General features: G+C 38.4%; 4 protein-coding genes across 9 annotated transcripts; 3 read left to right on the top strand and 1 right to left on the bottom strand.

Annotated features, from left to right (window-relative positions):
• Window positions 1–244: 244 nt before the first annotated feature.
• Window positions 245–2,372, top strand: psenen (presenilin enhancer, gamma-secretase subunit). 2 transcript variants are annotated; one of them, XM_069656785.1, is made up of 4 exons: window positions 245–362; window positions 724–798; window positions 1,098–1,202; window positions 1,819–2,372. In XM_069656785.1, exons 2-4 carry the CDS (start codon window positions 738–740, stop codon window positions 1,956–1,958), a joined length of 306 nt encoding a protein of 101 aa, XP_069512886.1. In that variant the 5' UTR covers window positions 245–362; window positions 724–737; the 3' UTR covers window positions 1,959–2,372. The 2 variants fall into 2 exon arrangements, with proteins under 2 accessions (XP_069512886.1, XP_069512885.1); XM_069656784.1 differs by having other exon boundaries at window positions 246–362; window positions 721–798.
• A 1,308-nt stretch (window positions 2,373–3,680) lies between these two features.
• hspb6 (heat shock protein, alpha-crystallin-related, b6) lies at window positions 3,681–5,174 on the top strand. Its single transcript, XM_069656783.1, has 4 exons — window positions 3,681–3,843; window positions 3,933–4,103; window positions 4,365–4,487; window positions 4,594–5,174. The coding sequence occupies exons 2-4, from the start codon at window positions 3,948–3,950 to the stop codon at window positions 4,741–4,743; spliced, it is 429 nt and encodes a 142-aa protein (XP_069512884.1). The 5' UTR covers window positions 3,681–3,843; window positions 3,933–3,947; the 3' UTR covers window positions 4,744–5,174.
• Window positions 5,091–11,596, bottom strand: proser3 (proline and serine rich 3). Of its 5 annotated transcripts, XM_069656773.1 has the most exons (14): window positions 11,522–11,596; window positions 10,555–10,633; window positions 10,372–10,480; window positions 9,997–10,271; window positions 9,642–9,793; window positions 9,430–9,533; window positions 8,385–8,470; window positions 8,193–8,305; window positions 7,829–8,061; window positions 7,259–7,746; window positions 6,997–7,174; window positions 5,814–5,985; window positions 5,437–5,518; window positions 5,091–5,255 (listed from the first exon to the last, which is right to left on the bottom strand). In XM_069656773.1, exons 2-14 carry the CDS (start codon window positions 10,563–10,565, stop codon window positions 5,204–5,206), a joined length of 2,055 nt encoding a protein of 684 aa, XP_069512874.1. In that variant the 5' UTR covers window positions 10,566–10,633; window positions 11,522–11,596; the 3' UTR covers window positions 5,091–5,203. The 5 variants fall into 5 exon arrangements, with proteins under 5 accessions (XP_069512874.1, XP_069512873.1, XP_069512877.1 ...); XM_069656772.1 differs by lacking the exon at window positions 11,522–11,596 and having other exon boundaries at window positions 10,555–10,808; XM_069656776.1 differs by lacking the exon at window positions 11,522–11,596 and having other exon boundaries at window positions 5,814–5,957; window positions 10,555–10,808.
• Window positions 11,035–13,998, top strand: lin37 (lin-37 DREAM MuvB core complex component). Its single transcript, XM_069656780.1, has 9 exons — window positions 11,035–11,426; window positions 11,624–11,699; window positions 11,786–11,836; window positions 11,976–12,005; window positions 12,234–12,319; window positions 12,448–12,608; window positions 13,015–13,146; window positions 13,289–13,362; window positions 13,632–13,998. Exons 1-9 carry the CDS (start codon window positions 11,393–11,395, stop codon window positions 13,717–13,719), a joined length of 732 nt encoding a protein of 243 aa, XP_069512881.1. The 5' UTR covers window positions 11,035–11,392; the 3' UTR covers window positions 13,720–13,998.
• Window positions 13,999–14,668: the final 670 nt, after the last annotated feature.

Here is a 14,668-nt window from a genome sequence, read left to right as displayed (position 1 = left end):
CAGGGTCAGGGTTTGGGGTAGGGGTAGGGGAAGGCCCCGAAGGCAAACCACCCCCCTCCCCCCTTGTGCATCAGGATAATAATAAAAACAGGACCTGAGGAAGCGCTCTCATAAATTTCGTTAAGTTACAGTGAGGAAACACCAGAGGCAGCTTTATCTTCAGAGACACAGGATCAATTTATTATTATAAAAGTAACTGGTACACTAGGTGGCGCTATGCAGTGCAGGTTTGAGTTTGCTACTCTTAAACATCAAAGACCGACGAAGAAGAATGTGATTCAGAAGAGGAAGAAGAAGAAGGAGTATTGTTTTCTATTTTGTTAACTGGTGACGATTCTCAGACTTTTGGCGTTAAATATACGGTAAGTTTTCGTTTAGTGTTCTAGTCTATGTGGAAAAATTATAATAGAAGACTAGAAGCTAATGACCGATGTAAGGTTGTGCTACGGCTGATGGTAGTAGTCGCAACAAGCTAACCTTACATTGCTAAGCTAACGAAATGCTAACATTGGCCTGTGGTGAATTCCGAGTCATCTGACTGAATGCAATTCAGGTCAACAAGCAATAGAAGGCTGCTTTATTGTCTGGATTTTATACGGTTTTCATATGGTTACTTGGCTCAAGTGATGTCCAGGGCGGTAGACGATCGTATTTTAAACGTAGACCTAACCAGCATGTTCATGTGTTTGGTCCTGTAATTTGGTTTCTTTGTCTTTGTAGCAGGATCCAAATTCAAAATGAACCTGGAACGACTTCCCAATGAGGAGAAACTCAGCCTTTGCAGGAAATATTACTTAGGTGAGAGTATCATCACAATAATCACAAGTACATATACAATAATAAACATGTAGTCAAACTTAACTCATATTACAAATTAGAAGCCAACATGGCTTTGTAATTCTGGGTACATTCGAGCTGTGTTAACACTTGCCTCCGTCTTTATATCTAAACTAAAATAGTGTAGAAATTGAGGTGAGAGCAAGGAAAGGTTACCAGTAAAGTCCAGTAATGGGGGTACTTTTGTAAATCTAAGGTTTATTTATCTTAATATTAATCCTGTTGTCACTGATTATGTTTTAACATCTTTTTTTTCTCAGGTGGCTTTGCATTTCTCCCGTTCCTGTGGCTCGTTAACGTTTTGTGGTTTTTCCGAGAGGCCTTTTTAAAGCCAGTATACAGTGAACAGCTCCAGATTAAAACTTGTAAGTTTTAGAATCTCTGCTTTAATATTATGTCTTACCATTCATGCACCTGTTCGCCTCAAGTTTTCCTTAGTAGTCATGCTAAAGTTTGACCACTTCTAGGACTCAATTCATTCACTCCTTTTACTTTTAGTCAAGTAATTATCTTTTAGAAAGATTGTCTGTTTAACTCTACAGCAAAAGTTTTACATTCAGATTACATACATCATAGAGAATATGTATGCAATTGTATACTTTCATGGTCAAACTGCTGGGATAAGGTTAGGAAATATTTTTTAAACCCTATAGTATGATTTTGTTTGAGGAAAAGATTAAAACAATTTAACTTGTGATTTAGTCAATTTTGTGAACATATTGTTATAAATTACATTCTGGGAGAATTATCATAATAGTTATTGGGTCCATATTGCCCTTCCTTATGCCTAAGCCTGAAAAGTAGGAAAGCTATGCATCACTCATTTCAGGCTAGCTAGCATTAATATACATTTATACCACTTTTGACACTATTTATCGTTTAAATAAAGTTTTCACAAAGCTACAGCATGATATGACATACCTGCATGTGTGACCATATTATTAATGCCGAGTACTTTTCTCTACTGTGTTTTCCATCTAGACGTGAAACGATCAGCACTGGGGTTACTGCTGTGGGTAGCAGTACTCACAACATGGATAACCATTTTTCAGCAATTCAGAGCTGAGTGGGGGGAGGTGGGAGATTACCTCTCTTTTACAATTCCACTGGGCATTCCATAGAAAATGTTTTGCTAACATCTCTTTAAAAACAATGATCCACTATTATGGACCAAAGGTTGTTTTATGTCCTAACAGCAGTGAAACACTTTGTTGATTACACTGGTTTCTGAAGTTGATGTCTTTAAAATATAAATGCTGTAGGATTTGAAAGGTCCTGTTTTTGTTATTGCAGAGGCATTTGAAAATATCTTTTGGTTTTAGTATAGCCTACTTAATCTTGTATAGTGGACAATGTTAACTGTCACAACAGTATCTAACAGTATCTAATGATGACGCTGTATATGCAGTCAGATATTTTCTGGAAATTGAACAATAAAGTCAACAGGCTTCTTTTTTTCTGTACTTAAAACTTTTCATGATTGAGTATGTGCACCCAAGACTTTTTACTTGTGTATTAAGAATAAATAAACAAAAAAAAACATAAAGCTTCTTAAGTTGCACTGTTTTTACTCCACGTTATGTATGCATGTCAGAATTTCATATGGGAATATAATGGTGCATCTATTGTCTATGTATCTGTATGGACTTTCAGTTCTATGAGTCATCTGTGAGCTATTTCTCAATACGTAATATTTTGCATTGTTGTAGAAGAATCCTAATGGCTGGACATTGACTGGCGCCTGTAATGAAACCCAATAACTTAATCCCTCCAATGTCCCCACTTCCCAATCATCCTATATGAGTCATAATATAATCAGAGCCATTTTTAGTCACACCAGTCAAAGCTTAAGTGACAGGTTCCACATTGCTAACCGGGAGAACATGTGCACTCTGTATTAACTGCTGACTTCCCTATAGTGTGCCAAGAACAAGTCAGAAGTATCAGCACGTTCAGTACTAGTTATGATGCAGTGACACGCTTAATAAAACAGATTTATGGGGAGTGAATAAAAAGATACCTTATATGGACATAGCACTCTGTTTATAAGTGTGATGTATTTTATATGTGTATACTGAGTTACGCAATGAAAAGTGACCAAGTACACTCACTCACTCATTAAGTTCAATGTTGATGCACTTTAATTCATGGTAATTTGCTTTTCACTACATTTTAAAGGTAAATATTGCAAACGTTATCAAAAAAAAACTCTCAACCAGTTTATAGAGTTTGATATAGGTCAGTCATTATGGCTAAAACCATCAAATTTAGTTAAAATTAACTGTACCCCAGCCTCAGAAGGAGATTTAATTGTAGCCTAATGGATTATAATATAACTTTGAGGTACTAGTATTTAACTCAGGCTAAGTAAATGATCCGAATAGTTGATCCACCTCGGGACAGTGAGTGATGGGTGGAAAGAGGCTTGTTGGCAACGCACGTGCTCTGGCATGTGTTTAGGACGTCCCTGCTGTCACTGTCTGTCCGGCATCAGCTCACGAGGGTCAACAACATCTTCTTTTGAACTTATTTTTGGATAGACCTTCCTTGACAACAGCCCTTAACCGTTACTTTGTAGCAGGTCTTATAAGTGAACAGTCTGTTCGTATCGGCGCCATCAATACAAGGGATAAACTGTATATGGGTAATAGGTAATAATCACGTTAATTGCCATGAGCCCGCGACAGCTGCGTCACTCCCCAAACAATTGCACTCTTATCCTATATGGCGCTGCCTGAGCACCCAAGGGTACGCATTAGTCCGGAGCATAACAGAAGCAAGGTGCCCCACTGTGAATTCCCAACTCATTATGCAACTCCAGTATAAAACACACACCAAAACAGTCAGTCACGCCAGGCACCCACTGGGAGAGGAACTCGGAGACAGACAGACGGACCACTTCACCATCAGTACTCTCTGTACTTCATTAAGACCTCACACAGGCGGTTAAACGGGGGCTGTCCTTTCCCTTTCACACACTTATTTGGTCACGGAATTTCAGAGGAGGTAAGTTGTGTTAAGTGCTGTAAGTTTTGTGGTCCAGTTTGCTGAAGTCTCAACTGCTGTAAAGTCAACTCTCCTTGCTTTGTTTTAAGTTCTACTGTTAAGAGATGGACTTCATCCTGCCACCCACTCTGCCAGCTGGTGGTATCCAATGGGAGAAAGTATTGCCACCACTTATTCCTCGCCTGAATGGGACTTATGGAGAATATAACTGGTCTCCAAAGTTACTCATTCCAGAGACTGATAATAACAGCTCAGCAGAGGTAGGTCGTTTTAAGACAGAGTTGATATCATTTATTTTTACTCAGTGGAACTGCATGAAAACCTTGATACCAAATAACCTTTTACATTTTTTATCTACAGTTAACTACAGTTTCAAAGTTCTGAGATTTAACTTTAATGCTCAGATATTGTTAAAAATATCTATGAAGACCTTCGTGGCAAATAGTTGTTTTGGCTATTTGCTGTGCTTATAGGTATTTTATTTCTACATTATAACATTTATTCTTTTTTCATTTATGTAGGTGAACTGTGATGACAGCCGTTTTACAGTCCAAGTTGATGTAAAGGACTTCATGCCACAGGACCTGATGGTGAAAGTGATCGGAGACTTTGTAGAAGTGCAAGGAAAGCATGAAGAGAAAAAGGTTGGTATTATGGGAAGAACTCACATTAGCTGATTTCTTTGGTTTATTTACAACATCTTTGATCTCTGTTATCCTCTAAACATGTATTCATGTCTGTATTTTGTAGAAGAATGGTTCGGGTTTGACCACACGCCAGTTTAACCGACGCTACCGAATCCCAAAGGGGGTGGACACCATGGCTTTGGAGTCAGCGGTCTCTCCTGATGGCATTCTTATCATAGCTGCCCCGATGCTGCAAAGCAGAATCCTGAACTAATCACATGCATTTCAAATGCTGAAATCCACACCATCTTCAATATGTATAAATAACAATTGCAACAGAAACCATTTGAATCACAAAGAGAAATAACTTTAGGCTCATTCAGTCACAGCAACACTGCAGTGCCAAAACACTCGTTTGTTTAGTTCCTGGCACTGTTCTGGTATTCCCTGCTATCTGAGGTTTGTATATACTGCTCTGACTGTAACTCATCATCCTTACATAATGTTTCAAGGAACTATTCTTTGTAAATATTCTGCTTTAGTTCAAACTGCTGCTGTTTGTTGTGCAAGTTTTTGTAAAATGCACTGTATTGTGATTGTGATTAATGATGCACACTGATATATCTTTAAACTCTTTAATATGGAAATGTTTCTTCCCAAAAAAGTACAAATAAAACTTTATTTCTTTATAAAATTAAATAAAAACTACTGCATCAAAAGCCTCTTGTCAATGGTCAGTTGCCTTGTTGCTTCTCCAGAAAGTCATTCAATATAGAGTCCACTTCACTGAAAGGAAAAACACAGGAAGAGTAGACTATTGTTCTGGGATGTGGGTGCAACTTTTACAGGATTCTTATAATGCATGTCAATTGATTTTAATATTAACAGCCTGAAAGGAAAACAGTGACATAAATGATGACAATATAATACTGGGAAATATAATTTATAGTCGTTTTTTTTTTTTTACCTGATTTGCTCCTTTACCCACTTTCTCTGTGTGCGAAGGACTTGTAATAAAGCATCATCTTCAAACTCTTTTTCATCTGAATCTAAATGGGAAAAAAACAACTGATTAAAAGGAGAATGTATATATATATATACATATATATATATATACACACAATTAAAAGTAGTTTTATCATTTAAAGCCCAAATGCATTGTATACAGAAAAATTCATCATGGATCGTAAATGGTTTCAGCTCCGCCTACAAACAGCCTGCACAGCGAAAGAAAGACCAAAAGGGTTGGGAATGTTAGGAGTGAAAACTATTCATAGGTCAAGATATATTCTCCACAATTAACTCCAGGGTAAAGGTTGGTGCTCTTTGCTGCCAAGCTCTCACCTTCAGCCTCTTGCAGCAGCTGTGAAATGACCTCCATAGAGTTCTGTTCATCGCCGGGATGAACTGAGTGCTGTGGCGGTGCAGAGCAGGTGTGAGAAGAGGAAACAGAGGAGACAGACGTCCTCTGTGCGGGAGATGAATCTGCTGTAGGGAAGAGCACCTCTGAAACTACCTGTCACATCAAACGAAAATACCATACTGTTTAATGCAGCTTTTAATGACAATGTTACTTAAAATCAAATAAGGAATGTCACAAAAGACAAATGAGAAGAGATCTAAATTTAACATAGACTGGTAAGTTATTTCTTGGACCTGCAATGTCACTTGAATTGTTATTGAGAATTACATTTTTCCTGTGATTTTTCATCCTGTCACCTGTGATTTTAGATACATTGGTGAATTTCTGGCTTCACTCCTTTGTGATTTTTTGAATTTATTGCTTCGTGATATGTTTGCATGTTTACATGTTAAAGATATAATCTCCAAGTTCTCAGTTTCATTTTATTTGGCAGAACCTATAGGCGATAAAAGGCATTTTCGGGCGCATACATCCGAGATAACCAGACATCTACGGTTGGCTCCGGTTGTAATGGTTGTAACGTTGTAGCTCAGAGGGCCTGGGATGCGTTGTACGTTGTAAATGTTACAAGTGAAAAATATAATGGATAAACATATGGATTCTTAAGAAAAATAAAAAAAGGTGTTTGCAGCCAGATTTAAAGCTCCTATGAGAAACTTTTGGTTTGTGTTGATTTTGGCACCCCTGTGAAGAAAGGGATGCTTCTTATGTCTATGCTGATCTTGTCCTGTTCATGCGTAAGAAGTGTTTTTTAACAAAAAAATCTCCTCCTGCTTTCTTTTAAAGTTCAAACATATCACTCGCTCTGAATTTTTTTTCTATAGAAAAAAGGCTGATTTGGCAGCACAAAGTTAATTGTTCATCTGACACCTACCCCCTGGCAGTGGTTACAGGCTGTGGGTATTTTGAGCATCAGCACTCTGACGTTGTGTACACTGTTGCAGGCCATCAACAAGTAACATTTGTGAAACTATTATGACCCCACTAGCAGACAGCTTCCCTGGCTTCATAAGATGCTTCTATAAACCAACTTCATAGAGAGCATTAAAGAAAATAACATAAGTGGAGTGCTTAAAAGCCTTTGCAGCTTGTGCATGTGCTGACCTGTCCTAAAGCGCTGTGGATTGGAGAAGCTGGTTGTGCATCGTCAGTGGAAAGCTCCCGGCGTCCCTCATGCTGCTGCTCCTCGGCCAATGGCAAGATCTTTTTGGGAATTCGATGTTGTGAAGAAGTCCTCTTTGAAGGGCCAGGGCCATCAGCATGTTCCTTTCCCTCAGCATATCTGCAATAATATATAAATATATATATTTAGGATTTGATATTGTGCATGGATTTTGAACACTATTTGCACGTTTTCAAACTTTACTTTGTTGATTTCTTCTGCTTTCTGAAGGACTTCGCTGCCTCCTTCTCTGACTCTTTTGTCTGAGCTCTCCCCTTCATGTTCTCAGATCTTCTGTGTCTCTCTCCTTGCATTGCTCCAGATGAAGGTGGGGATGGCATATGTTCACAAATCCGTTCATCAGTAGCTGTTTTCATTGTGTTTCTAGGGACATGGGCCTTTTTACGGACAACTGTGGTCCGAGACGCATCTATACTTTTTGAAAGGTTTTGTTGTGTGCTTGCATGAGATGACTGGATGGGACATGGCAGGACATCACAGAGTAAATGCATGTGTGCAGGAACATGGGCAATAGCGTGGGGCTGAGAGACTAGAGAGTCAGAGACAACCAAGGCAGGGAGCGGAAGTGGACCTGATGGGGTGCATGATCCAAGGGCTTCTTTGGTTTCTGACTTGGGATTGCTGATGTGAGGATTTGTAGTGTTTTGTGAGGATTCTGGAGTTTGAGCACTCTGAAAGAGAAAATTATTCTTGAACCCTGGAATAAAAACTCAAAAACAATTTGTGGAGTATATAATACACTATGATTCCAACCTTGTAGGCCTGTCCACTGGCTGAAGTCTGGCCTAAACTGGGGGCCTGCCAGCTAAATGTGGGACCATGAAGACTGGAGTGTTGCTGGGGCCAGTCTCTGGCCTGCTCCATCTTCCTCCTTAAACGCCACTGGAACAAGATGTCTTCTTCCGGGCGTGTGGGGGGCACCAGTGAAGGAATGATAGAGGGTTTTTGGGAGGACCAGGCTTGAGCAGAGTCTGAGCGGGCCTTTGCTGTAAATTTTAATAAACGCATTGCACAATAACACTAACACAGCAACACTGCTTAAATTATTAGAGCATTAAAAGATCATTCTTAACTACAGTCCACATTCTTGTATCAGCAATAGCAGAATTTATCATACCGGTAATCAAAGTTCTTCGTACTGGCTCATCGACGCTGACTGGAGAAGAGAAATCTGAGCATCCCAGGCCCTCTGAGCTGACTTGGATAGATCCATCGTTCAGAGTATAGTCACTATAAGAAAGACAAAAACACACTTACAACTGAGGGCATTAATTAATTCATCATAAATGTTAATCTCTGATCTTCTTACTCTCTCAGCAGAAGTCTGTTGGCTCTTTCTTGAAGTTGTAGTATCTCTGTGTCTTCAAATTCTCCCTGGGAGGTGTCTGACAAAATCTGTGAAAACAAGAGGACAGGCAGAACACTTGATAAAGGACAACACTCAGAATATTGTGTAAATTAATAAAAATAGAGACTGAAATGTGCTGCATTTGAGTAAAACTAGATGCCTAATCACATTATCTGAGATTCTTTGAGCTAGATACATTAATCAAACTGCCAAACAATCGATTCAGGTACTGAATAAATACAGAGGGTTTTAATTAGAGATAGACCGATATGGTTTTATCAGGGCCGACACCGATACCGATTATTAGTAGTCAAGGAGGCCGATAACCGATATTTGGAGCCGATATCTATTTGCAGTAAAAGTGAAAATATTGGCGTCAAAATTTTGAATAATACAAACTCCAACACTTAACTTTGTTTAAATGCCTTTAAGCATATGTTCATTAAACAAACAAACAAAAAGCGCAGGGAGTTCCCAGGGTCAGCAGCATCTGTTGTAAAGTTAACTGAAAATTTAAATAAATAAATAAATAACTTCCTGCAGTTTTATTAAGTAAATAAAACAAAGTTAAATAAAATTTGCAAAGAAATGAACTTTTTCTCCTCTCCGCCGTGTGTGTGAACACTCTGCACTCTTATCGGCCGTCGGATTAAAAAGGCCGATGCCGATATGCGTCAAAATGCCGAATATCGGCGCGGATAATCGGCCCGGCCGATAATCGGTCGATCCCTAGTTTAAATGGACAAGTGGTGTTTTGTTGAATGCTCATATTTATGATATTGTGCTTCTCTGGCACTCAAACCTGGCATAAACCAGCACAGTTTGCAAACCCAACAACACCTTATAGCACCTGGTGTTTTTTAAACTCTTTAAAGAAATAAATGTACATCTGTGGCCAAGTTTACCCTAAAAAAATATATATATACTAATTATATATATTTCGCATACGAAGGCAATAGTAGGCTATATTGTGGCTCAATCACAGTAAACTGAAAAATGTACTCACACTTAGTGATGTTCTGCAAGGGGAAAGGGATCCGTCACGTCCACTCGGTCCAGCTCGACTGTGAAAGGCAGGTCCGTGGTCATCCTTTAGAAGCTGGATAACATCTAACAACAGATTCCATCGGAAGATTTCACCAAGAGGTTGCTTTTGTAATTGGAATCTAGGTCCCTATATTAAAAATAGGTAATTTTGCAAGAAGTAAAAGTAAGTACCTTTGTCTGATTTTTTAGTTGGTGTTGAACTGGGAGGTAAAGAGGAGGTTGACATCCACCAAAAAGGCAGCGGCCTCTCTCCAATGGCAGAAGCCATCTGCTGGCGCTCCTCTCGACTCTGTGGCCGACCACGGCGAAAGCGCTCTACGTACCTGGGAGATAAAAAGGTCAGAGCTTCACATTAAAAGTGATTCAAATTGCAAGGCCATAGAACCACAGACCAGCTTCTCTATGTTTCAGTCTTTCCTCTACTTTTGTTTGCATTGCAAGGTTACAATTCTGTTTAAGAGAAAAAATCAGGCATTGGAGCTACTTTTGAAGGCCTGATCATAACTCAATAATAACTTAAACATACTTTGCCAGCACCGAATCCTGCTGAACTCCAAGTTCTGAGGAAACTGTGGATTTTCCTGCTCTTGCAGACTGTTCTTCTGTCAACATGTCAGATATGGATGTACTGCTAGCTGGAGGAGATCCCCATTCTGTAGAGGGCCAAGACTCTTCATAAACAGGTTTTCCATCCGTGGCAGCAAAACAATGGTCATGTTTCTCAAACACTCCTTGGTCCTCTGGGCTCAGAGAGTCTAACTGTGGACTGGATTGCTGGTTTAAACGTACCGGACTCAAAGTCTGCAAAAAAAAAAAAAGAGTGTTGACATTATGGCGATGACTTAGGAAAGCAAAGTGAGGTATGTCTTGAAGTGTATGTAAAGTTTACTTTAAAACTTACTGTTTTCTTCTTTTTCTGTGACAGGGACTGGTTGCAGGACGGGTGGTAGTATGTCTTTCCCACTTTGGATGCTTGTTGAAAGGGATTCTGCCTTGTGAAGACAGGCCCACTGTAAAAACAACACTTTTAACCAACTGTAACTACAGTTTAGGGTACTTACAAAATGTAATCTTAAGATCTTACCTGGATTTCATTTCAGCTTTAGATCGTCACAGTTTAGTAATAACGCCATACAAGAAAGGATGCACAGCTGAAGATGCGTCTGAATGGGAAGGTCCACAAAAGAAAGTTACCATGGAATTAAACGACAATACGACAAACATTATCCACGAGATAGTAATTTCAGTTGCTACAGCAGGGGTTCTGAAGATTCGCTCGCAAAAAGTTCAAATTAGCAGCTGAGACAAAATGTTCTTGCTCCTTTTAACAATTATACCATTTTCGCTGAAACCAGAAGAAAGCCACAAGCACTTTATGGTGATCGTTATTTACTAGTACACATACAGCCAATAGGCACCGAGTTTGATATGACGGACATCAAATGCACCCAATCATGTAGCATTACCTCACTGCACAGGCGCCAATCAGCTAATAGGAAAGTGGCAGCGCGCGGAAGAGGAAAGTCAGCAGAGGCCCTTGGTCAAAAAAAGCTAGTTAGCAACGGTCATTTAAGCTAGTAAACGTTACGGTCTGATATATAAATTATATGCCCACTCTACAGTTTATTTCCTGGGAATTTTTGAAAACCGCGTTGGTTAGTTTTTACTCAATTAAATCGACGTAAAAGATTGTGCTTGTGAACTAGCCTAAACGTTATTCATCGCCTAGTTTCGAAGCTGTCCTAACCTACCGTAGTTAGCAAGCTAACGTTAGCAACTGACTTCCTGTAGTGGTCGTACTTCAGTATTTGTTAGTGGCGTCAGTTATCTGTCACTTTCAACCTCAAAACACTGCGTTTCGGTTAACCTTTTAGACAACGAACGTGCCTTGGTTACTTAAAATATACAGAACGTTGGAAATAATGCACCACGTCAAAATCAAGACTGAAAGGCCAGGTATGAGAATTGTTTTTTACGAAAACGTCCCATATTGCATTTGTCATTATTGTCACCCATCAATGTCAGTAATACATTATCACAATGTCACCTACCATTAATATGAATCCTTATTTTTGGCGCAAGTTAGTCAGAATTTCTTGATTAAACAAGCACCCATCGTTTTTTGTTTTTTTTAATCATTATTACTTCTGCAGATTTAGAGGGGGCTGGTGCACGCAGCAGATTGGATGCTGTGTTAAAGGGACTAGTGGAGAGGACTGAAAATGAGAGGTTCGTAAAACTTTTGTAAATTATATTTTAAACGTATCCAATTGTGACACTTTCTCGACAAACTAATGCCATTGTGTTTTAAACAGGGAACAAAATGAGGGTGACGCTGGAAAAATATCAGCAGACTCTTTAAACAAGTATGAATCACCTTTTTTCAATGTATCAAAATTTTGTTAGCTTGAGATATAGTGTAGCTGGTTCTGTGAGGTTACGAACATAAGAATCATAAACTGTAAAAGCCTGTTGTAGATTTAATTTTCCATTTCTTATCTCTAGGGATTTGTCTCCATCATCTGCTGGAAAAAGGCAAGTGTCTATTATTCAACAAATACTGACAGTAATTCAGAAGTATAGTATAACATTTTGTTCTACATTTGTTGCTAGAAAAATATTAACTGTGTTTGTGCCATGTCAGTAATTTTATAATTTCATATTGACAAGTAGGATGTCTGCATACTATAATATAAAATTACAAAACACTTACTTTGTGATTTTTTTTCAGCATACTTATGACCTTTTTTTTATTTTTCCCAGGCCATCAGCTCGCTTTCCACAGCATCGGAGGAAGAAACGAAAAGAGATGGATGAGGGCTTACCAGAAACCAATCAGCATAAACAAAGTAAAAGAAGTGCATTTTTGAAAATAATCAAGCAGGAAATTACATTGTTGTCATTTCTTTATAGTTCACTTTGTCTCTCACTCAATATCTTTATCTCACTTTTTTCATTGTCTTTTTACATTTTCTAGATTCCTATATTATTAAGTTGTTTGATCGCAGTGTGGATCTGGCTCAATTCAACACCAGCACCCCACTATATCCTATCTGCCGAGCCTGGATGAGAAACAATCCCTCTGTTCGAGAGCCACCTGCTTCCCCAAGCCCCCCTCCCAGCATGGTAGAGGAAGAGGTGAGGCGTTACAGTTATATAAAAAAAAAACTTAAACTAATACTATAATGGTGACTTTATAAGTTTTTATTTTGTTCTGCAGAGTAGGGATGCCACCATTATTGTGGCAAAAATTATTACAGTGAACAATATCACTGCGACTTTTAATCAAACTTTGCGGGGATACTCTGTGCTGAAATGTAATGAAAACAAACACTGAAAAGTGATTAGCTGAATGCAATTTTTTGGGGCTCTGCAAAAGTGTAAATATAAAATACACCTAAACACCCCATAAGTTGGAGCGGGTTGGTTTTTAGGAGCTCAGGATAGAATTAAATTTAAGAAGAAAAATGTCTGTGTTAAAACTTTTTTTGGAAATGGCTGTTCCACTGCATTCCTTATGGCAAATGTCTTTTTATTTTGTCAGGTTACAGACATGATCAATGGTAAAGGTCAGAATGTGTACAGACTCCCTCCTCCAACCTCCTGTGCAGTCAGCCCATCTGGTGAACTCATCAACCTCAGGATCCCACAGACTGAAAAACCCACTGTTACAAAGGTTCTGTATAACATGCATTAAATATTGCCTTTTTTTTACTTGGCGTTAATATATATTACGCTTCAATTGTAAAATCAAATTAATTATAGAGTTAATTATTGAACTTCACGTAGCTTAATGTGAACATTTTCTCTTTCCACAGTTAACAGAGCCAGTTCCTGTATCAGGTTCTCTCATATTTGACCACATGGAACGGTGGAAAAAGATAAGACAAAAGTATGTTATTAAAAGGCAACATTTTGTGTTGGTGAAAAAAACTGTTCTCATTCACATTAACCTGTGTTTTTTGCAAAAGCCACCTTGAAGTTTGGTTTCATCCATGTCTCCAAGTGTGTTGAAAATAAGTGTTTTGGGTTATGAAGTCTGGCCCTGCTATACAATTAAATTTTTTTGTTATCCTGATTTTAAGAACAGAAAACACTGACAACCACTGCAACTTCCTAAAGTTTGGATAAAGTTGAGCTAACTCCCTTTTTTTTTTCCAGATGGAAGGAGTGCTCTAACCGAAACCAGTTGAGATACAGCGAGAGTATCAAGGTCCTTAAGGAGATGAAGGACCTCTATGATCACTAACTGGCTCATAGCTCTCCACCACACAATGGACTCTATGCAGTGGAAAGGAGCCATGGCAGACCGCAGAGTGGTCAATGTATAAAACACCCACCATCTACACAGTCAGACTAGGAAAGCATTAACAGAACCTTGAGCCTTAAGTAAACCATATGTCCTATGCATTGTAGATAAAAATATTTTGAAAAATGGGTAAGTTAGCTGTGACTTGTGCTGAAAACCCTTCTAGTGGATTAGGAAATGTTTCAATTCATAAAGATTCTGTGTAGTAGTATGAATAAATTAAATCTCTCATCAGTTGTATATTTGCAGACGCACTGTGAGTTATTCATCCTCAACATTAACAAGAGTGATTTGGTCTTTTATGGTCTTTTCAACTTTCAGATTTATGTCCTTAACTCGGCACATAAATATTGGCAAACACAGCGTAAGGTAATCTTAAATTTGTGTTAAACTCAAAGATTAGATTGGCCATAAGATCAGCTCAAAGATAAGATTTGTTATTCTCCCTGATTCATAGGTTTATAGTTTTAGATAAACACTTAAAGATCAGATACGACAGTCAGATGAGATGTCACTTTAATTATGCAAATATTGTTAACTTTTCAAATGATCGACATCCATTCACTTCACACTCAAATGCAGTAGGTGGCGATATACACCTTTTGAGAATTTTACTTAAAAAAAAGGTATGTATACTTTTGTATATTTAACATTTTGAATTTTTTTTTTTTAGTCAGCATCCTCGTGCTCCTCCTTGCTCCATCCCAATATGAAGAGGGCATAATATCATTAAAGTCCACTACAGGAAAAAATATTGGTGGTCTCTGCAAATAGGTGGGGGGAAAAAATATGCATACATTGACAAAGGGCAAAAGTTATTTAAAAATTTCCACAAAATCTAATATTGTGCATCCCTATTGGTTTCCTTTCCATATGTTTACCCTGCATC

This window comes from Semicossyphus pulcher, unplaced genomic scaffold (genome assembly GCF_022749685.1).
Source record: "Semicossyphus pulcher isolate SPU_LCO1_2020_fin unplaced genomic scaffold, fSemPul1.0.p SCAF_9, whole genome shotgun sequence".
NCBI lineage: Eukaryota > Metazoa > Chordata > Actinopteri > Labriformes > Labridae > Semicossyphus > Semicossyphus pulcher.
This window is presented reverse-complemented; position numbering and strand designations above follow the sequence as displayed.

Bases quoted from the DNA above. Each gene is read 5' to 3' on its own strand.
- proser3 (XM_069656773.1), bottom strand. The intron at 8,471-9,429 runs GTGAGTACATTT...TTGTTTTCACAG, and splicing joins CTTGCAGAACATCACTAAGT to ATTTTGTCAGACACCTCCCA. The intron at 7,175-7,258 runs GTAAAGTTTGAA...ATATTATTGCAG, and splicing joins AAGCAGAAGAAATCAACAAA to ATATGCTGAGGGAAAGGAAC.
- lin37 (XM_069656780.1), top strand. From the start codon at position 11,393: ATGCACCACGTCAAAATCAAGACTGAAAGGCCAG. The intron at 11,427-11,623 runs GTATGAGAATTG...TTACTTCTGCAG, and splicing joins AATCAAGACTGAAAGGCCAG to ATTTAGAGGGGGCTGGTGCA. The intron at 13,147-13,288 runs GTTCTGTATAAC...CTCTTTCCACAG, and splicing joins AAAAACCCACTGTTACAAAG to TTAACAGAGCCAGTTCCTGT.
- psenen (XM_069656785.1), top strand. From the start codon at position 738: ATGAACCTGGAACGACTTCCCAATGAGGAGAAACTCAGCCTTTGCAGG. The intron at 799-1,097 runs GTGAGAGTATCA...TTTTTTTCTCAG, and splicing joins TTGCAGGAAATATTACTTAG to GTGGCTTTGCATTTCTCCCG. The intron at 1,203-1,818 runs GTAAGTTTTAGA...TTTTCCATCTAG, and splicing joins ACAGCTCCAGATTAAAACTT to ACGTGAAACGATCAGCACTG.
- hspb6 (XM_069656783.1), top strand. From the start codon at position 3,948: ATGGACTTCATCCTGCCACCCACTCTGCCAGCTGGTGGTATCCAATGG. The intron at 4,104-4,364 runs GTAGGTCGTTTT...TCATTTATGTAG, and splicing joins ATAATAACAGCTCAGCAGAG to GTGAACTGTGATGACAGCCG. The intron at 4,488-4,593 runs GTTGGTATTATG...TGTATTTTGTAG, and splicing joins GAAAGCATGAAGAGAAAAAG to AAGAATGGTTCGGGTTTGAC.